The 22,624-nt window shown below is 42.0% G+C and overlaps 1 protein-coding gene and 1 long non-coding RNA gene across 7 annotated transcripts in view; one reads left to right on the forward strand and one right to left on the reverse strand.

Moving 5' to 3' along the window:
• Positions 1 to 19,393, reverse strand: part of KIF6 (kinesin family member 6) — a 384,926-nt gene extending 365,533 nt beyond the window's left edge. For 3 of the 6 annotated variants that reach the window (XR_006217625.1, XR_006217624.1, XM_007085228.3), the window contains exons 1-3: positions 19,226 to 19,392; positions 14,948 to 15,057; positions 8,565 to 8,639 (exon numbers count right to left, since the gene is read on the reverse strand). Coding sequence is in view for 3 of the 6 variants with exons in the window: in XM_007085228.3 (XP_007085290.2) it covers positions 8,565 to 8,639; positions 14,948 to 15,057; positions 19,226 to 19,291 (251 nt within the window). In the remaining 3 variants the exon portion in view is untranslated. Of the gene's footprint in view, positions 1 to 8,564; positions 8,640 to 14,947; positions 15,058 to 19,225 lie in introns of those variants that run through there. The other 3 variants (XM_042986275.1, XM_042986270.1, XM_042986273.1) reach the window with 3 other exon arrangements.
• LOC122238623 lies at positions 2,221 to 16,896 on the forward strand. Its single transcript, XR_006217626.1, has 3 exons — positions 2,221 to 2,294; positions 8,918 to 9,057; positions 16,843 to 16,896. It is a non-coding gene; the product is annotated as an uncharacterized LOC122238623 (long non-coding RNA).
• Positions 19,394 to 22,624: the final 3,231 nt, after the last annotated feature.

The following is a 22,624-nucleotide window of genomic DNA, read 5'->3' on the forward strand; positions in this document are numbered from 1 at the left end:
TTTGTGAACAACACATCTGGTGAAGTAAAACTGTGGCCAGAAGTTGAACAGATCTGTGGGAGCCAGTGGGTTCTTGTCTAATTTGGTGGTAACCAATGTTTGCTGCTTGAAAGCCAATTTTGAGAAAAATAAAGTGTTTACTGGCAGGGATGTTTTGGTGAATGTCTAATGGAATTAACTTTATTGAGTCCCTTGGGGGAGAAGTTCTAGTCTAATGATTTAGATTACCAAATCTACTAAATAGAAGAACAAATGACACTAAAGTTTTCTCTTTTTATCAAAGTTTACTTGGGGCATCTGGGCGGCTCAGTCCGTTAAGCATCCAGCTTCGGTGCAGGTCACGATCCCATCGCTCTTGAGTTCCATTGGATTCTGTGTCCTCCTCTCTCTCTATCCCTCCCCCACTCACACTCTGTGTGTATCTCTCTCTCAAAACTAAACATTAAAAAAATTTTTTTAATTAAAAAACATAAAGTTTATTTATTTTGAGAGAGAAAGCCTCCATAATTCAACTTTTCCCCCTATAGGTAAGGTATCATTTCTTTCTCTTTGCTTTCAGGTTTTTTTCCTTTGTCTTGAGTGTTCTGAAGTTTAACTATAACTTGTCCTAGAATGGATTTGAGTTGATCCTGTTTGGGATTTGCTCAGTTTCTTAAAGCTCTAGATTTAGGCCTTTTGCCAAATTTGGGGAATTTTCAGCCATTGCTTCTTTGAATACTTTTCAACCCTGCTCTCTTTCTCCTCTCCTTGGGGACTCTGATGACATGAATATTAGATTTTTGCTAGAGTTCTCACGGGTCCCTGAGGGTTTGTTCACTTTGGTTTGGTTTTTCATTTTGTTTTCCAGCCTATTTTCTTTCTATTGTCCATATTGGGTAATGTCTATTGTTACCGCTTCAAATTCATTGATTCTTTTCTCTGACCTCTCCCTCCTGCTGGTTAGCTATCCATCAAACTTTTTATTTCGGTTATTGTACTTTTCAGTTCTAAATTCCCATTTGGTTCTCCTTTAGATCTTCTATTTTTTTGCTGAGATTTTAAATCTTTTCATGTGTTTCAAGCATGTTCATAACTGCTCATGGAAGCATTTTTGTGATAGCTGCTTAAAATCCTTGCTAGATTATTCCAGACCTATGTTATCTACATACTGGCATCTGTTGATTATTTCTTCTTATGCAAATTGATATTTTCCAGATTCCTGATATCTCCTATCTGATAAATGATTTTCAACGTATCCTGGGTAGCTTAGGTATGATGTTAATGAGATTCCCGAATATACTTAAATCTTCTTTTGGCATGCCTCCTCTGACAACATGATAGTGGGAGCAGCAAGGTGCTACCTCACCACTGCCAGGTAGGGGTGAAGGCCCAGGCTCCCCACCCAGTCTTCACACTTGTGGGGGGCCCTCATTCCTGTGGGTGGAGGCGAGAATTCAGGCTCCCTTCTAGGCCTCATCTGTCACGCCCCTGGATAGGACAGGGAGGGGCACCTGGTTGCTGCTCACTGATACAACAGCAGGGTGAGGGAGGCCTTGTTACTGCTGGTTGGTGGTGAACCCCAGGATCCCATGTGTCTTCCAATGACAACTTGGGGGAGGGAGAGGGAGAGGGAGAAGCTGTTACCTCCACATGCGGATGAGTCTTCCCACTCCTCTGATACCACCCTGACAGTGGGGGATGGGGTGCCTCGAGTAGCCAGGCCTTTGCTGTTGGGGTAGGGCGGCGGGATTTTTCCATGGTATCTGGGTGGAGCAGGGCAACTAGTCTCAAAAAGTTTCTGTCTCACTAGGCTGTCCCTTTCCTGGTCCCCTGGGTATAGAGAACAGACTTTTCTTTCCATTTTTGTCTGAGCCTGTTGGTGTTTCTGGGTTGCCAGTTTTGCCAGCATCTAGTCTGGGACACATGAGGCAAAACACACACACACACACGCGCACACACACACCCATGTCATTCCTCAGGTCTGGAGGTCCCCTGGCCAGTCTACCTTCTCAGAATCTTCTTATATTTCTTTTACATATAATGCCGAGAATTTTTACTTACACTTAGTGAAAGGAGTAGAGAGAAGTGTGTTTACTTCATCTTGGTCTGAAGCCATAAGCTACTGGACATATTTTTAAAGTGGAAGAGTACATATGTCTAATTTTTTCAACACTTAGACTGAAGAAGGTGTCGAAGTTCACATAGTACATATTTCTTTCAGCCTCAAAATAATCCTGTAAACTTGAGTGTTCTGCACTCCCTTTCTCCGAGGGATGACTGATTCAGAAGTGACAGGTCTGACCCAGAGTCTCAGGGTAAGTTTGTCACAGGGCTGAGGCCGGAATCAGATTATTCCACTGATGCCACATTGTTTGAGCCAGAGGGGGAAGAAGCATGAGTCCACAATAAGATTTCAGTTTGTGTGTGTAAGTACTCTTTTGTGCCTTCTCTTCTACCCCATTCTGGCCTCCCTGCCTCTGCTCATGCAGCAGGACTGGGCAAGCTATACAACCAACAGCATCGGCACCAGGACCTATTTCTTAGAGCCACAGCTACAGCCCTGAGGGGCGTGGCCCTGGCCCTACCGGGAGGGAGTGTGGGCTGTCCCTCCCACAAGAAAATGCCCTCTCCCAAGCCCTGCCCCGCCCAACCCCCCCCCCCCAACCCCAGCAGGTTCAAGTACTCTCAAAAGTCCTTCTCCAAGTCTGTGGTTGTAACCCTGGGAGGTTGCTTTTTCCCTTCAACCTCTACTCAAACTGAAAGGCTGCACTTGGTGTTGTTCAACCCTGGTGAAATCAAAGGTTAGAAGAACTGGTTCAGAGTGACTAATAGCGTTTCCGAAACGAGCCTGGCTGGACTTTTTGCACTGCAGGTGCTACGGCTGTCCAGGCCCAGCTATGGGGCCCTCTGTCTTTGGTACAACCAGTCCCCCTCACGGTGTGCACCCTATTCGTTTTGGTCAAACCGCGTTCCTCTAAAACACTAGACTTCCAGATTGCTCCAAAAGCACTCACTGCACATAAAATTTCCCACACCCCAAGCTTTTAGGTAACACATAAGATTGGCTGAAGACCTGGGATTCTTTTTGTTTGTTTGTTTGTGTGTTTTTGTTTTTGTTTTGCTGTTTATTTATTTTTGAGACAGAGTGAACAGGGGAGGGGCAGAGAGAGAGAGGGAGACACAGAATCTGAAACAGGCTCCAGGCTCTGAGCTGTCAGCACAGAGCCTGACATGGGGCTCGAACCCACGAACTATGAGATCATGACCCCAGCCGAAGTCGGGCGCTTAACCAACTGAGCCACCCAGGCACCACAAAGACCTGGGATTCTTTTGAATTTCAAGTGCATATGATGGGACCTCAGAAAAGTTTAGACTTCAACATTCTCTCCTTAAATTTTTCACTAAAATTCACCCTCCAGGTGATGATTCACCCTCCAGGATGATGTGCCAGGTTTGGCTTGTGGCTTCAGGCATCCCCTGATAGACCACCACATCCTCCCAAGATAGATGCACCCCAGCTTGAGAAGAATAACACTGAGTGAGATATCAAATAAAATCACAAGTTCCTTACACCTGAAATGAATATAATATTGTATGTCAACTATACTTCAATAATAAAATTAAAAACAAAAAACTACAAGCTCTGTCATATGGTGCAATACCATATACTACACACACTTGCACACCTACTAAATTTTATCTTTATAAAAAATTAGTCCAAAACCAATGAGTGAATTAATATGATAAAAGGCTGATTTTGCATAGGATATATTTCAGAAAAATCAAAGTTCAAAAGAGGAAGAATGATAAAATGCTTCCTAGGGGGGATGTACTAAATAATAAACAACTAACCACAAGGATTCTTTTACTTAATTTCCAGTGACACAAATGTAAAGTTTTATAACTTCTCACCACTGGCATGCAGTTCTGGAGTCATGCAATCACGTCACTTTTTGACTTAAGTAGGAAAAGATGAGTCTAAATTAGTAAGGCTCCTGAATTACACAACTTTGGAAAGAAATAGCACTAATTTTATTTAGCTTTAATTGTATACAGTACCAGGATTAAGCTACAATGGGTTAACCCAACAGAACAGCCTTCAAAGGGCCGAGTTGAGTGGCTGGATTTTTGTTGAGCATGTATTCCTGAAGACTAATCTTCATGGGGGAATAGCAAGTATTTCTTAAAAGCATCAAATATCTGAGGGAAATATGTACCTGAGGGAAATACGTATCTGAGGGAAATATGAAATATGAGGAAAGCAATAGTAGAGCATAAACATTAAAAAAAAAAGGTATATAGAAAAAAAGCCAATTCAAAGGAAGATAATAATTGTCTTCAGAGTGAAAAGGAAGGATATCATATCAAAAAACAAGAACAGACTTTGTTTCTATCTCCTAGAAGTGAAAAATAAAATTGCTAAAATTAAAAATGTGAGAGGCAGGTGACAAAGAATGAAAAGCACAGCTGAAAAGGAAATTACCATGATAAAACACTGAGCTAACAAATTCTTTCAGGACTCAGAACCAAAAAACAAAGAGATGGGGACTATGAATGGACAGTTATAATATTGGGAGGAGAGAAGTGCTAGTTATAGAAGCAAGTTCCAAAAATAAGTTGGAGGGAAGGGAATTATTGTGTTAATTATTAAAGATATTAACAGTGTGATAACCTAACACTCGAGCTTGAATATGTAAAGAGTTTTCAGACAGAAATGGCTGAATGAGACAAAAATACATGAATACATGAAAAAATAGCCATACCTAGACTATCAAGGGATTCACTGATATGAAATTCCATTAAAAAAAGAACAAAATCCAAACATCCTAAAAACTTCCAGAAAAGGGAAAAAAAAAAAAAAAGGCATTTCCTACGAACTAAGATACAGATTGACATTGACATCTCTTCAGCAACACTGCTGGCAAAGAGGCAATAGAGCAGTGTCCTCACAGTTACAAGAGAAAGGAAATTGTTTTTAAGTTTATTTATTTATTTTGAGAGAGAGCGAGCAAGTGGGGGAAGGATAGAGACAGAGGGAGAAAGAGCATCCCAAGCAGGCTCTGTGCTGTCAGCACAGAGCCCGACGTGGAGCTCAAACCTATGAACCATGAGATCATGACCTGAGCTGAAGTCGGACGCTTAACCGACTGAGCCACCCAGGCGCCCCACGAGAAGGGAATGTTTAAGCTAGAATTATTGTATACCCAAATTCCATTTTAACTGTGAAAGGGGATGAAAAGCTTCCAAAAGTTCCCCAGTCTTGAACTCTCTAAGAAATTATTAGAGGATGATTACCAGCCATACTCAAAAGGAATCCAAGAAGTAGACATAAGTATAAGAAACAGTGATAAGCAAAGAAACAAATATTCACTCAGAGATAAATACGAATAAAGGCTGATGATAAAAATGATTAACAACAATCCAGAATGCAGTTACCAGCTGGTCCCAACACTGGAGATTGTAAAAGGAGGAAAGGCAAAGTGAAAGTGTGCGAAGTGAGAGACAGACAAGGGGAGAAACTTTAGATATTGAGGGGAAAACAAAAAACAAAACAAAACAAAAGAATGAGTTTAAATATCTGAACTTCAACAACACTGGAGTGGCTGAAGTACAATGTACACCTTGAGGGAGAAAATGGATATCAGCAGCAGTGGCAAGTACAGTCAAACCAGCAAACAGCAAAAGAGGAAAAAATGGAAAGTATGGTAAGTGGAAAAAATAAATTAAAATCGGAAGAATGGCTCCAAACATCATTATCATAATCATAATAGATACAAACAGGTTCAAATAGCCAAGTACAGGTCAGGGGCTCTGAGTGTGGCTGAAAAGCAAAGGCCAGCTATTTTTTACTTAGAGAGTAAAACAAAAGGTCACAGGGAAGTTGAATTAAGAGATCGAGAAAGATAAACTAGATAAAGGCTAACAGAAAAAAATAAAATAGCAAAAATATTTTCAGGAAAAATGGGATACAAGGAGGTAAGTACTAAAAAGGACAAAGAGGAATGTTTCCTATTGCTGAAAGACAGGCTCCACTAGGAACAACTTGGGCAGCCTGGATGAAAATGCCTGTCATTCTTGAAATCTCATCATCATCGGATTGGGTGTCATTGTCCAGTCAGTGAACAAAACAAATCCCAGCCTTTGTGGAGCTTTTGTTCTAGAGGAGGATGGACCAGAACACTAATAAACAACCCAACTAGGTAGTATGTCAGATGGTGATAAGTGCTAAAAAAAACAAAATGGGGAAGGGTGAAAGGGAGTGCAATTTCAAATGCAGCTAATAAAGGAAGGCCTTCCTGAGAAGCTGACAAAGGAGCAAGACTTCAAGGACAACCATGCAGATCTCTGAAGGAAGATGATTCCAGGCCCAGAGACCCAACAAGAGCTGGAGGGGAGGTGGGCTCAAGATGGAAGAGCTCATTAGTAATGAGAAGAAATACCAGACATCCAGGAAACCGAAATGAAGGCTCCCTCCCTGAATGATTTTAGGAAATTTCAAAATAAGGTCAGCTATCTGAAAAATGACATAACCCAAAAGATGACTAAAAGGAAGAGAATTTTAGACAAGTGTGACATCCAGTCAAGGAGCTCTGAATTTTTTTTCAAGTTTATTTGTTTTGCGAGAGAGAGAGAGAGAGAGAGAGAGAGAGAGAGAGCGCGCACAAGCATGAGCAGGGGAAGGGCAGAGAAAGGAGATGAGAAGAAACCCAAGCAGGTTCCGCACTGACAGCCCCAATGTGGGGCTCAACTCCTGAACCACGAGATCATAATCTGGGCCAAAATCAAGAGTCAGAGGCTTAACCAACTGAGCCACCCAGGCACGCCAAGGAGATCTGAATTTAACCTAAAGAGGTTATTGAACTGTGACTGCAACTAAAATAGCCGAAGCCTACTCAACTGTATTTCACCCACCGTGGAGAAAGATTGTATTAAAAGAGACAGACTTAGTTTGAGTAAGATTCATAAAACAAAGGAGTTTGAAAGACAAAAGGTGACAATGAGTTTCCAGCAATGTCTGTGGGAGAGGGTACACCGATTAGTGGAATTAAAAATGGGTCTATTTAGCAGGTATAGATCTTCCTCCACCTACAATGAGGTTCCATCCGATAAACCCACAGTAAGTTGAAAATACCCTAAGTTGAAAATGCACTTAATACACCTAGCTTGCCGAGCATCATAGCTCAGCTTAGCCCACCTTCAGTGTGCCCAGAACCTTAATTAGCCTACAGGTGGCTAAAAACATCTACCACAAAGCCTGTTTTATACTAAAGTCTTGAACACCTCATGTAATTTATTCAATACTGTGCTGAAAGTGAAAAACAGAATGGTTATATGGGGACAGAATGGTTGTAAGAGCATTGGTTGCTGACCCTTGTGATCATGTGGCTGACAGGGAGCTGTGCTCACTGCCTCTGCCCAGCATCATGAGAGAGCACTGTGCTGTGTATCCCCAGCCCGGGAAAAGGTCAAAATTCGAAATTCAGAATAGGATTTCTACTGAATGCCTATCACTTTCACACCACCCTAAAGTTGACCAATCATTAACTGAACCATCCTAAGTTGGGGACTGTCTGTACATTTTTTATTGTAAGCATAAAGACAGATGTATTTGGGGATTATGAGATCATCAAAATTATCCAACTAATGTCAGGATCAGAAAATAACCTTAAGTAGTAGTAGTTTCCCATACAGATTCCCTACAAGAGGAGACCGTGCTTACCAAAGGTCCCAAAGAGACTTTGAGCGTCTGGTCCCAAAGAGACTTTGCCAATATATACTAATACAATGGCATTCTGATTTATTGGGTATTCTCATGTGAGCTTGGTTCCAACAGTCAGTAGCCTAGAACTGTCTAAATACGTAGAAACACAAGGGATGTAAGAACTAAGGACCAAGCTTTGAAAAGTAGTTATTACACTGAGGTACAGCTGGGTCAACCATTAGTAGGCCTCCCAGGTGTCACCCATACCTCATCCTTCATCCCTCCAACCATATGTTTGAAATGCTGTATTGATGAAAGAGCCCTGCAGTTAACAGAAAACCACCCAGGAGTCCACCACCACTAGCCATGCAATCCTGAGCACGTCACTTAATCTCTCCAATCCTCAGAGAGGTATGAATCTTTTAAAATGGGAGTAATAAGGGCACCTGGGTGGCTCGGTCGGTTAAGCGTCCGACTTTGGCTCAGGTCATGATCTCACGGTCCGTGAGTTCAAGCCCCGTGTCAGGCTCTGTGCTGACCGCTCAGAGCCTGGAGCCTGTTTCGGATTCTGTGTCTCCCTCTCTCTCTGCTCCTCCCCTGCTCATACTCTGTCTCTCTCTGTTTCAAAAATAAATAAACGTTAAAAAAAAAAAAGTGGGAGTAATAATGGCTATTCTGTCTACCTCACTGGTTTGTCTTGAGGCTCAGCTTCTAAATCTAAAACAAACAGCTACATGGATAGAAGGTATTAATACTATCATCATGACATGCCCTGTAGCCTGAGTATATAATTGATACACCAAAGGACATTACCACAATTATCTGAAAATTGAAGACAAGATGAAAACCACTAACCCATCGAACAAAACATAGGAAATCCTACCTCTCGGCAACTGGTTTGGCAATGTTTTCAAAAATGGTCTCCTGGTTTGCACCCTGATCAAAAATTCTTTGAAATCTGCAAATATGAGAGTGGTGATTATTTCAAGACTGAGCTTCAAACACAATTGGATTAATACTTTTTTCCCAAAAGCTTTGTAAATGACCCCATATTTACATCACTGGGCTTACCTAACCTAACACAATGTTTGCCCTGTAGTCCCAACCACACTGCACTGTTGTACCCCTGTATACACATGGTGGGTAAACAGTATTGCTTTGACAAGATCTGCACAATAAATCCCTCTGAAAAACTGCAGCAGCTTTGAACCAAATAATAAACTGTGTGTTCTTTAGGTCTCAAGAGGGACAGTGTCTGCAACTGGCATCAAATTCAAATCCAGATAAGTGCGTGAAATGGAAACCCAAGAACAGGATGTAAACACCCAAAGAACTTCTGATGTCTGACCTGTAAGGGAAGAACACAGCTGTGAAATGTATGATTATAGAACTTAGTTTTAAAATCGTGAACTGAAGTTGATTTTCCATTAATGGGCGCTGCCTCAGTGACTTAATTTGCAGGATAGTTTTGTCCCATTTGGTTGATGGTGAATCAAAAGTCAAAAAGTAAATGAAGACAGACCTGTCCTGCAAAGAAAAGGCTTTATCAGATTGGCCAGGCCAGGGCCTCGGGGAGGTAGAATGGTGTCAATGCTGCTCTTCTCCCAATGGCACTGAGCTTGGTACAGGGGCACAGGCACAGTGGGAAACCTGGGTAGGAGACACACAATATTCTTTTATAGTGTAGGAAGGTGCTACCAGCAAGTATGGTCCTCATTACAAGATCATGAACAGGGGTGCCGGGGTGTCTCAGTGGGTTAAGCGTCTGACTCCTGATTTTGGTTCAGGTCATGATCTCAGTTTGTGAGTTCAAGCTCCGCATTAGGCTCTCTGCTGTCAGCGTGGAGCCCATTTGGGATTCTCTCTCTTCCTCTTTCTCTTGTCCCTCTCCCACTCGCACTCTCTCTCTCAAAAATAAATAAACATTAAAAAAAGATCACAAAGGAAGTAAGAGAGAGAGAAATGGGGAAGGAAAGGAGGAGGGGGAGTAAGGGAGAGAAAGAAGAGAAGCATAAACAAATAGGGCAAAATGTTAACAACTGGTGAATCCTCCACCAAGCGTAGAGGAGAGGCAATCACATTATTCTTCTACCTCTCCTGCGTATTTAAATTTGTTCAAAATCAAAATTAGGGGTGGTGTGGCTTTAAAGCAAAACCTGTAAAACAAACATGTTGAGGGCATCTGAAGCAGCTTTCAGAGTGGCTTAGGAACCTTTGGTCTACGTGTCTCACTTGTGACTCACAAGTGAGTCGGACACATGTTCAATTACAGTAGAGACTACATGAAATGTGGGACTATTTGCACTATGAAGGAGTTCAGAAGGATGCCTGGAGATGGGTGGGAAATCTAAATGGAATGAAATTCATTGTCTTTAATCAACGTTAACTTCAAAAGTTCCTTAGAGCTTCTCAACCTCCCTTTTGAAGAAGCAAACAATGAAACCATACAAAGAGAGACTGTCAGACCCTCTGGCTACCATGTCATTTTGCAGGCAAGATTTTATCTTAGACAGTAGTACTTACCAACTGTGCCCAGAATACTCAAAACCCATGAGGTGCACCCCTTCGGATATGAATGCTGACCTAACACCGGGGACATGGCTGTTCAAATGCTCACCTGAGCACAGACCCAACAGCGCTTTTGAGGATGATGATGATAAGGCCAATTTGCTTCTTTAACCAGGCTGGTGATGCCTGAGGGAATCAATCAGCCATTCCCAACTCCACCTCCCTAATAGGAATTACATCCACCGCCATGCAAAGAGATGGCAGGCATTTCAATAAATCATACAATGTTAATTAAAGACCAAATATCATCATCCCAAAATATTTTATTTTATATAATGTAGTTACATAGTAATTTGAAGAGCCATTATGATCAACTAGCTTCTGAAAACCACGGAAGAACAAAATAGAACCACAGAGCTTAAGAAGTTCGGTGGAATCTTTTACAGAGGAGGAACCTGAGGCCCAGGGAGATAAAGCAATTTACGCATGGCCCTGGAGCTAATCAATAATGCTCCCTGAGACAAACCTTAAGTGTCCTGATTCCTTGGAGGTCCTTTCACTTACCAGGAAGTTGCGTAGGCTCTTTGTAAATTTCAGGGCAAATCTGGCACATGCTCATCTCTTCCCGTCCCAAACTTGCTCTTACTGACCCTCCTCATCCTAGCAAACAACAACTCCATCCTTCCGAAAATTCAGTCCAAAACCCTTAGGGCACCCTTGACCCCTCTCCTTCCATTACACTCTATATCCAACCCATCGGCCAACTCTGTCAGCTCTAACCTTCAAAATACATCTAGCATCCACCTATTTCTCAACATTTCCACTTGCTACTACTCCAGCCCAAGCTACCATAGTTTCTTGCCTGGTCTCTCTTGAAACAGCTGTCTGAGTAGAATCTTACGGTCTATTTTCACATGCCAGGAGAAATGATCCTGCTAAAATGTAAGTGAAATTATTTCATTCTTCTGCTCAAAACCCTCCATTACCTTCCCATAACGTTTTGGGAAGAAAAAGCTTACGATGACTTCTCCCCCAAAAGAATCCTTACAGTGACTTACAGGGCTCCCTACGATCTGGTCACTCTGTCGCCCCTTTAACCTTCTTCTTCCCCTCTCTTCCCCTTGCTCACTCTCCTGCAGCCACACAGATCCCTTTACTCTGCCTCAGACATGCCAGCACTCTCCCACCTCAGGGACTCGCTCTTCACTCTTCGCATCTCCTTTGCCTGGAATCCCAATCCCTCAGATAGCTGAATGTCTGACTTCCTCCCCTCCTTCAAGCTCAACTAGCAGCTTCCTATAACACCTTCCCTGACTGCCCTATGAACACTGGAACCATCCCTCCCCTTTGCTGCCCCTCTTCCCGGCACTCCTTATTCCCCAGCCTGACATACGTTTTCTCCATGGCACTTTACACTTTCTGATATATACTGCACTTCTGATCTGCCTAACCATCTCCTCGCACTAAAATGTAAGCACCATGGGAGCAGGGCTTTTGCTGCGCTCCCTGCTGTATTCCTAGCCATTATAAGGCATACAGTGGAGGGTCAATAAATATTGGTTGATTGAATGAATGAATTTTCTAGGGAAAAAACACCCTTAAAATGCTGAAATATTTACCTCCGAACATGGGTTAAAGTTAAATACTTGATTAATCTCTTTATTTAAAATACTAAAGCCAATATCTTTAATCTAGAGACTTAGAAAGAATGAATAAGAGGATTAAAAATAAGCAAATAGGGACATCTGGGTGGCTTAGTCAGTTAAGCACCTCACTCTGATTTCAGCTCAGGTCATGATCTCACAGTTGTGAGTTTGAGCCTCACATTGGGCTCTGCACTGACACTGTGAAGCCTGCTTGGGATTCTCTCTCTCTCTCTCTCTCTCTCTCTGCCCCTCCCCCACTCATGCTCTCTCTCACTCTCTCCTTTGAAGTAAATAAACTTTAAAAATAAGCAAATAGGGGTGCCTGGGTGGCGCAGTCGGTTAAGCGTCCGACTTCGGCCAGGTCACGATCTCGCGGTCCGTGAGTTTGAGCCCCGCGTCAGGCTCTGGGCTGATGGCTCGGAGCCTGGAGCCTGTTTCCGATTCTGTGTCTCCCTCTCTCTCTGCCCCTCCCCCGTTCATGCTCTGTCTCTCTCTGTCCCAAAAAAAATAAATAAAAAACGTTGAAAAAAAAATTAAAAAAAAAAAAAAAAAGCAAATAACACTTTTTCTTTTTTTGTTTTTTTTTTTTAATTTTTTTTAACGTTTATTTATTTTTGAGACAAACAGAGACAGAGCATGAACGGGGGAGGGTCAGAAAGAGAGGGAGACACAGAATCCGAAGCAGGTTCCAGGCTCTGAGCCATCAGCCCAGACCCCGACGCAGGGCTTGAACTCACAGACCACGAGATCGTGACCTGAGTTGAAGTTGGACGCTTAACCGACTGAGCCACCCAGGTGCCCCACTTTTTCTTTTTTAAAAAGCTTATTTGTTATTTATTTTGAGAGAAAGTGCAAGTGAGTGTGTGCAAGTGGGGAAGGGGCAGAGAAAGGGAGAGAGAGAATCCCAAGCAGGCTCCATGCTGTCCCACACAGAGCCCAATGCAGGGCTCAAACTCATGAACCAGGAGATCATGACCTGAGCTGGTGCCCCAGCAAATAACACTTTTTCAATGAACATGTTTAAAGGCACTATTTGTACCTACATAATATAAAAAATACTTTGGAAAGGGCCCATAGATAGAGACATGGCCAATCGCTTCCTAACAATCACATAGAATCATGCTGAATAAACTGTTTCAGCAAACTGTGGCTTTTTAGAGACGGTCTTTGCCCAGCTGTCATGAAAGCCCAAGTAGGCTTACAGCATGCTTACATCAGTGGGAAATGGCCCGCTTCACAAAAAATAAGTCATGTTTTATAACCCTACTCCTTAAAGAAGACAACGAAAGGCAACAGGAAGCCAAAAAGACAGGGTGAGGACCACCTCACTCTGCAACCACGTGCTAGTGATCCCACCTTTGCTTATGATACAAGGAGACACAGCAGATGGGGTACAGGTGGGAGGAGAAATATATAAATGAGGCACAAAGGGTAAGCTGTCAAGACCAAAGAGAACTTACACGAGACATACATAAATAAAGAGGAATAAATAAGAATTAGAGAAAGAGAGAACAATAAACAATATCTGGATGGGTTTTATGCAAAGCTCAGGAGCAGAAACTATTAAAACAGGGCCCGTGCAAATAGCCTGGGAAGAGGGGCACCTGGGGGGGCTCAGTTGGTTAAGCGTCTGACTCTTGGTTTCAGCTCAGGTCATAATCTCATGGTTCATGAGATCAAACCCCATGTTGGGCTCTGCGCTGACAGCACTGAGCCTGCTTAGGATTCTCTCTCTCCCTCTCTCTCTGCCCCTCCCCCCACTCTCTTTGTCTCTCAAAATAAATAAATAAACATTAAAAAAAAAAAAGCAGCCTGGAGAGAAATGCAAGACAGCAATTAGGATTCTTTCAGCAGGACCCAGAAATCCACTCCCTAAATTCAGGCAGAGATCAAATATGGCTTTAACTTGGGCTCAAACTGCTTTAAAAGTCAAAAGTAGGCATGAAAGAAACCAGCACAATCTGAAACTACAGAATAAAGGCAGCACGAAGTAGCCCAAACCACACCAACCCCCCCGCCCCCCCCCCGCCCCAATTCAAAGACTGGCTACTCAAAGAGAATCTGGACCAAAGGCACTGATGACAATCTAGGGGTGGCTGTTGGGTACGTTGCACCTGATCCCTACAGTTCAGCAGTGTCCAAAAGAAATATCATGCAATCCATAAATGTGAGTATATATGTAATTTAAAATTTTCCAGTAGCCACTGTTTTCTTAAGAAAGAAACACGTAAAGTTAATTTTAATAATCTGCTTTGAATCCAATATATGCCAAAACGTTACCATTTTTTTTTAATGTTCATTCATTTCATGAGAGAGAGAGAGACAGAGCACAAGTGGGGAGGGGTAGAGAGAGAGACAGACACAGAATCCGAAGTAGGCTCCAGGCTCTGGGCTGTCAGCACAGAGCCTGATGCGGGGCTTGAACCCACAAACCGCGAAATCATGACCTGAGACAAAGTCTGACGCTTAACCGACTGAGCTACCCAGGCGCCTCCCAAAGTGTTATCATTTTAATACGCAATCAATATGAAGAAATTCTTGAGATGTTTTACATTCTTCTTTTTTTTTTTTTTTTTCCACACTAAGCCTTCAAAACTCCTTGATCTATTTTATACTTAGAGCACATCCCAGTTCAGGCAACAGCTACATTTCAAGTGCTTAAGAGCTACCTGTGGGCTAGTGGTCACTACCTTAGACAATACCGATATGGAGCATACATACGGGCATATGAGGTCCACATCATTTATGTTGTGAAGAAGGTTCATCTATACAGGGCACATAAGTTCTTGACTTTAATAAAGTTTAGTCCTACACTGAGCTTCCTGTAAGTGTCAAACCATAGTAGGCCACGTAGGAAAAGGACAACACTAGATAAGCAGATGCAGCAAAGAAAGGCTGGGATCTTGGGACAGCATCTTGGATAGAGAAATACACCCTCTTTTCAACTGTAGGCACAGCAATGAAAAGACAATTTGAAATCTACCTACTGGAGGAGATCGAGAACCACACTACACTCTCCCCTGAGAAATGGTACTAATGCTTTCACGGTGCATATTAATGCACCACAAGAGTTCCATAGTGAAACACAAATGAAAGAGAACGATAAACTTACTTAAATTTGTAGCTTTCTCGCTTATTATTCACAAATCCATCTGCCAAATCATGAGGTACGATAATTTCCAAGCTAGGTGTTAATTTTTCATCTTCATCTATGGAATAAATCTGCAAACATGAAGACAACCAATGAACATATCACGGTAAAATTAAGGCTTGAACTATGAACATGTTATCATGATAGGCACTGTGATTGTACAAAAATTATACTTTAGTTATCATAGACCATAACATAGTATAATTTGGATACTTCGCCTCTGAATTGTGTGCAGACTCAAACAAATATACAGAACTGGAAAAGAGGTAAAACCTAAATTGGTGCTCTACCCAAGCTCAGCTCACCTTTGAATGATCTAATATTCCAATTTGAGCATTTGAGTGTCTCTGTCTAATAGTTCTGAAAGCAGGACATCAATCTAAGTACTGCTCTGGAATTATGTGCCAGCAATTAACATCTTTACTACAACCAACAAGCATTTCTGAGCATTTACAAAGTGGCCGAGGCAGATCAAAGGACTGGGTCTGGGACTTCTCAGGGAGCTCACAAGAATGCTCTAATTCAAGTTATATTCAAAGCAGCCCAAGTTTCCGTGAGACATATTCAGGCATTTGATAAAAGACATGTGGTTTCAAAAGACATATGTAATTCATGTCTTTGATGTCACCTTCAAGGTTCTCCTCCCAGTTCAGCCACTAATTAGTAAGGGACCTGGGAGGAATCACTTAACCTCTCTAAAGTGATATGGAAATGAAGGGTCTCCACCAACCCCCTTACAACCGTAAATGCTCTGATTCTCTTCTTGGTTACCTACTCCTTTATTTACTGGCCAGGAAAATCAAGACTCAAGCCTATAAAGAAGTCATGTGGAATAAAGAATAGTGTAAGATTTGGTACCCACAGACTTGCATCCAACACTGAGCTCAATTTACCAGCTGCATGACCAGCCACCACGTTCCGAATCTCAGTTCCTTTATTCATAAAATGAGGAAAACAGAATTGCCTCCCTTACAAGATTGCTGTGGGGATAAATGATGTCATGGAAATGGAAGCATTTTGTAATGCACCATAAAAAATGTTAGTCATTAGATTTAGCGTTTTTTTTGAAAAAAGACTTCTTGTCTTTCACCAGGAAATAAAATTCTTTCTGACAGGCAATATTTCCTGTTTAAGACTCATTTAGATGCTTGATTATGGGGGAAAAGTCATATTCTTAAACAAGTAAAAGCCTGCCTGAATCTCCCAAAAGTCTAAATAATGTTCCTAAGCAGATTTTTATTGAACCCTCTCACTTAAAACGTGAAGAATTCATGCAGAAAAGTCATCCTGTAAAATAAAATTATTTGTAGAAAGTAATGGCATCAGGTCTGAGACTTTCCATGGCTAGATTTTCTCAAGAGACACTTAAAAATTATATCCTGTGGGGCACTACACTTAAAGAAAAAAAAAGTTAATGGCTACACAGGTGAGTGAAAGGGGTGTGTAAGACATGAAACATACAAGAGTGAGGCACTCCTTATAATGTGAGTCACACGTTTTCAAAAATTCTGTAACACTCAGTGCTCACAAGACAGAAAGGACCATCGACTACAATAAGAAGAGTGACCCTCTACCTCTCTGATTAAGCCATTCTTTGAGGCATTAAAGAAACGTCCCTTTCAGCCAGAAAGGGACTTTCTACATTTAGTCATAACGATACTTAAATTTGAGACACAGTGGGATTTTTATACCTAGAAGACAATTAGAAGAAATGCAAGGACAAATGTAACCATGTTTTTAAATGTATTAAAAGCACTATACAAATTAAAAGCATGGCGATTGCTAAAATTATCAGACGTTTGTCTAATGTAGCTTCTAAGTTACCATTCCATAAATTATTACCATTTACTTTATAGTGCCTGAAGGAAAAAGACTAATGAAGTCATGGAGCCCCAAAATGAAGAGGAAAGAAAGAAAAATACCTTTGAATTTCTCTTGGGTGAATGTTACAGGCTGCATAACCATACATCTCTCAGGAGCAAAAAGGGTGCTAAAAAGTGGGATGTCTAAGGGAAAGCAGGGATACACTAACTCAAAATGCATTCATCTGTGTTCTCTTATTTTTGTGTATGTGCATAATGTTGCAACTTGGTAAGAATATGCCATTATAAAAATACAGTACGAGACCCACAAATACTCCCTGGAGTATTGAGCAATCCACTCCACAGGACCTCACCAAAGAAATGCAGAAGGGGCACCTGGGTGGCTCAGTCAGTTAGGCATCCTTGGTTTCAGCTCAGGTCATGATCTCACAGTTTCCTGAGTTTGAACCCTGCATCGGGCTCTGGGCTGACAGCACAGAGCCTGCTTGGGATTCTCCCTCTCCCTCTCTCCCTGCCCCTCCCCCACTCACGCTCTCTGTCTCTCTCAAAATAAAGAAATAAACTTAAAAAAATGCAAAAGAGGGGCGCCTGGGTGGCTCAGTCGGTTGAGCGTCCGGCTTCGGCTCAGGTCATGATCTCACGGTTTGTGAGTTCGAGCCCCGCGTTGGGCTCTGTGCTGACAGGTCGGAGCCTTGAGCCTGTTTTGGATTCTGTGTCTCTCTCTCTGCTCCTCCCCTGCTCATGCTCTGTCTCTGTCTCTCAAAATAAATAAATAAACATTTTTAAAAAAATGCAAAAGAAGGCACAGTAAAATACCCAAACACTGAACTTTAAAAAAAGGGAAAGTTCAAAGTTACCTCCAAGATTCTCTATCAACCCCCTCCCCACCTTCACTCCCACCCCTCCCCCCAATCTTGAAGCACCTGCTTCCCACTGCTGAATCTATGTAGACAAGCCCCATATTTTTGGCTAAGAGTCTGAAGAAGTACATAGGGACTTTACATATAAAACACTTGGTATGGATGATGCACTTTTAAAAACCTTCTTGTAAGTGAATATAATAGAAGAGAAAATGGGAAGATATCAATGGTTTCTTTCTACACTGTTTTATTCCTTAAAAAAAAAAAGCCACGTATTTTCTTTGGACTTTTCTCATGCATCTTAAAGTATTCCATGAGTAGAAAAACTGTTCATGACAATGATGACAAAGATGTCTATTTCTTGCTTTAAATACATAAATTTCACAAGGCAAATGCTACATTATAATATACTGTTACACATATACACATTGTACATATGGGTAGATATAAAATATTATTAATAATATACCCATTCCAGGCACTCATGAGTAAGACCCAGATTGCCCTTACCTATTCCACTTTGGGAGGCAAAAAAAAGTTTTGTCTGAAGAGCTAAGAACTTTAGAATAAAAAGTCCTTAATTAAAATCAGTGTTCTGCCTCTCATTGAGTGGATGGCTTGGCCACATTATTCTACCTGAGACTCTCTTTCCTCATCTACAAAATGAGGAAAATGACATCAACCTTGCAGGATTCTCCTGAGAATCAGAGATAATGTAGACAAAACACCTGAGTGGTGAGAACAACCATGCTCTTTCTCGGGAGAAAAACAAACCAGGTTTTGAAGCATTTAAGAAGCACACCAAACATCCCTGCTCATGGCAAGGGCAATGACTCAACCTTCTCCATACCTCTGAGTTTAGCACACTAGAGCAAGCACCTAGTAAATGCTCAGTTAACGTTTTCAGAATGAAGAGTGTATGTGTATTCGTTGTTTAGGGATGCAAAAATATCTACATCTGCAATAAGCATACGTCACAGGTTCATGATTGTGTTGCACAATGCAATGTAGTTAGGCAACAAATTCCTAAGGGTCCACTGTGCGCAGGGCCACAGAGATATGTTTTTGGTGTGTATCTACCTACATTATCTGTAACATCTCAGACATGTATGGACACGCATCTCTTGCTGACACGTTCTGCCCGGGTGAGAAACATACGTTTGGGCGCATCTTTGCGCAGAGTATACAGAGCTGCGTCACCGCTCCCAGGAAAGGTGCGATAAGGCCGCCGGGTTGAGGCGCGGTCCCTGTGTGCGCGCACGAACACGCACACGCACTCGTTGGCCCTGCGTGAATACACGTGCCCAGGGGCCCGTAGGGGGTCTGTGCACGGCGTCCGCGCCCGAGGTAGTGGGGGGCGGGGGGTGCTCTGCTGGGCGAGAGTGATCTGGGTGTCTACCCTGACAGCGGGACACTGGTGTCTGCTTGGCGGCCCGGGCGCCTCGGCAGAGTGTGCAGGACTCTTGAGGCGACCCCCCGCCCCAGCCTAGCGCCCCGCGTGCCGTCCCTCCCCTGCCTGGGAGGCCCCGCCGCGCCGGCGCCCTCGCTGCCCGTACCCCTTGTTGCTGCTTCCGGACAGTAGGCTTCACCCTCGCGAAAATCTGGATGGTCTGCTTCACCATCTCCTCCAGGCTCTGCACTGACCCTTGACCTCTCTCAGGCTCAGGTTCCCAAAACTTCTGAATCCCACCACTTCCGGCGAGCGGGAGCCTTAGCAACAGTAACTATGGACACTACCCAAGGAGCACCGCGCCAACCGGGACCGCCTCCTCTCCCTAATTGGTTGCTGACCGTAGAGGGGCCTGAAGAGAAGTACTGAGGGGCGGGGTTGGGGCGGGGTTGGGGCGGGGCCGAGCGGAGAGCGCTGCGCACGCGCCGGGTCAAGTTCTGGGCACCAGGTTTAGCTCCACAGCTGGCCTACAGAGTGGTTAATGGGGTGACAACCACCATGCCTCGCCCGGTTCCTTAATCCATTCTTTCTCTGTGCCAACACCTCTTTTTAACACTGAAGTCATTCTGTTTTTTATTATTCATTCATTGAAGAAATGTCACTTGATCTGTGACAAGCAATATGTTGGCTGGGGATGATTCTGAGCTGAGCAAAACTGCCTCTGCCCACTTAGAGATGAGGGTCTGATGAAGGAGGCAGCTTTTCAGCAGGAAGTTACAAGTTACCCGGGGTTGGGCATGGGATTCTGTGGAAGGCACCTCTTCTATCTCTGTTTGGGAAGAGGCCAAGCCTGGAAGAGAGAGGGACTATTTCCTATGCAATGGCCCTGTCAAGAATGGATGGGCTTCCTTGTGCACTGTTAGTGGGAATGTAAATTTGTGCAGCCACTATGGAAAACAGGATGGAGGTTTCTCAAAAAATTAAAAATAGAACTGCCATATGATCCAGCAACTCCTCCTCTGGAAATATATCCAAAAGATTTGAAATCTGGTTGCCAAAGAGATCATTGCACTCCCACATTCTCTAGAGCCAAGACATGGAAACAACTTATGTATTCATCAGTGGATGAATGGATAAAGAAAATGTGACGTGTATATATGATTTTTATATATTATTTATCCTCTACATGTAATGGAATATGTACATATACAATAGAATATTTTTCTGCCATAAAAAAGTAACAAAGAAATCCTACCATTTGCAACTACACAGAGGAAACTGGAGGGCATTGTGCTAAGTGAAATAACTTAAAAGGGAGAAAGGCAAATAGTGTATGATCTCACTTATCTGTAAAATCTAAACGAACTGAACTCATAGAAACAGAGACTAGAATAGGTTTCCAGAGGCTGGGGGTAGGGATAATGAGGAGATAGTGGTCAGAGGGCACAAACTTCCAGTCATAAGACAAATAAGTTCCGGGAATCTAATGTACAGCACAGTGACTATAGTTAATATTGTATTATATACTTGAAAATTACATAGACAGTAAATCTTAAGTATTCTCACCAGAAAAATAAATGGCAATTATGTAAAGTGATGGAGGTGTTAACTAACCTTATTGTGATAACCACTTCATAATATAGATGGTCCCTGACTTATGATGGTTTGACCAATAATTTTTCAACTTTATCGTGGTGCAAAAGCAATATGCATTCAGTAGAAAACTGTACTTAGAATTCTGAATGTTGATCTTTTCCCAGGCTGACAATATGCAATATCATACTATCTTATAATGCTGGGCAGTAGCAGGGAACCACGGCTCCCAATCATCCATGTGATCACAAGGTTAAATAATCTACACACTCACCCAGACAACCATTTTATTTTTCACTTTCAGTACAGTATTCAATAAGTTAACATGAGTTGGTCAATACTTTATTATAAAATAGGCTTTGTGTTAGGTGATTTTTCCCAACTCTAGGCATACAATGTAAGTGTTCTGAGCACATTTAAGATAGGCTAGGCTAACCTGTGGTTGATTGGTAGGTTAAGTGTATTGACTGCATTTTCAATGTGATATTTTCAACTCAAGATAGGTTTATTGAGACATAACCCAATCATTAGTTGAGAATGATCTTCATATATGTGGATCAAATTATCAATTGTACACCTTAAACTTATATGTCAATTATATCTCAATAAATATGGAAAATACATACATACATAAGGAAGGATGAGTACCTCAGAAGACACTGTTAGCACATGAAAAGATGTTCAACATCATTATCCACCAGGAAAATACACATTAAAACCACAATGGGATGTCACCACATGTCTATCAGAATGGCTAAAATAAAAAAATAGCAACAAAACCAGGTGCTGACTGGGGTACAGAGAAACTGAATCACTCATATATTACTAGTGAGAATATACAATGTGAAACGTATCATGGATAGTGGTATTCTAGAAAACAGTTTGGCAGGTTTTTTTTTACAAAACTAACGATGCAACTACTATAACATCCAGCAATTATGCTCATGGGCATTTATCCCAGAGAAATGAAAACTTGTGCTCACACACACAAAAAATCTGTACTTAAATGTACATAGCAGCTTTGTTTGTAATAGCTCCAAGCTGAAAATAACCCAGATGTCCTTGAACTGCTGAATGGATTAAAAAAAAAAAAAACTGTGGAATAGTATTCAGCAATAAAAATGAAAAGGATTACTAGTACATATAACAACTTGGATGAATTTCCAGGGAATTGTGCTAAGTGAAAGAAGCCAGACTCGAAATCAAATACTGTATGATTCCATTTATATAACATTCTTGAAATGACAAAATTATAGAGATGAAGAGGAGATTAGTGGTTTCCAGGGGTTAGGAAGGAAGGGAGGGGGTGAGGTGGCTATGGCTATAAAAGGATCCTGGTGATGATGGACTGTTTGTATCTTGACTGTGGCAGTGGTCACAGAAATCTACACATGTGATAGAATTGCATAGAACAAAACACATGCAGGCACACACGCACACACACAAACACACACACACACACACACACACAAATGAATGCATATAAAGCTGGTGGAAGTTGAATAAGAGTAAATAAGATGGATAGATTGTATCAATGTCCATTCCTTGGTTGTGGTGTTGCACTATAGTTATACAACATGTTACCATTGGGGAACACTGGGGGAAGGGAAAGCAAAACTCTCCGTATTATTTCTTATAACTGCGTGTGAATCTACAATTATCTCAAAACACAAAGTTTTTAAAAAGAAACTCCTAGAGAATAAAAAGACAAGCCGCAAACCGTGAGAACAGTTTTGCAAAAACACGTATCTGGTAAAGGACTTGTATCTAGAACACCTAAAAACTCTTAAAACCCAATAAAAAATAGGAAAACAACTCAATTTATTTTTTTAAAGAGGGGGATCAAAGATTTGAACAGACACGTCCCACTATATGGATGGCAAATAAGCACGTTTAACATAAGATGTTAACATAGGGCGCCTGGGTGGCTCAGTTAGTTAAGTGTCCGACATCAGCTCAGGTCGTGATCTCA

This window comes from Panthera tigris, chromosome B2 (assembly GCF_018350195.1).
Source record: "Panthera tigris isolate Pti1 chromosome B2, P.tigris_Pti1_mat1.1, whole genome shotgun sequence".
Classification (NCBI taxonomy): Eukaryota; Metazoa; Chordata; class Mammalia; order Carnivora; family Felidae; genus Panthera; species Panthera tigris.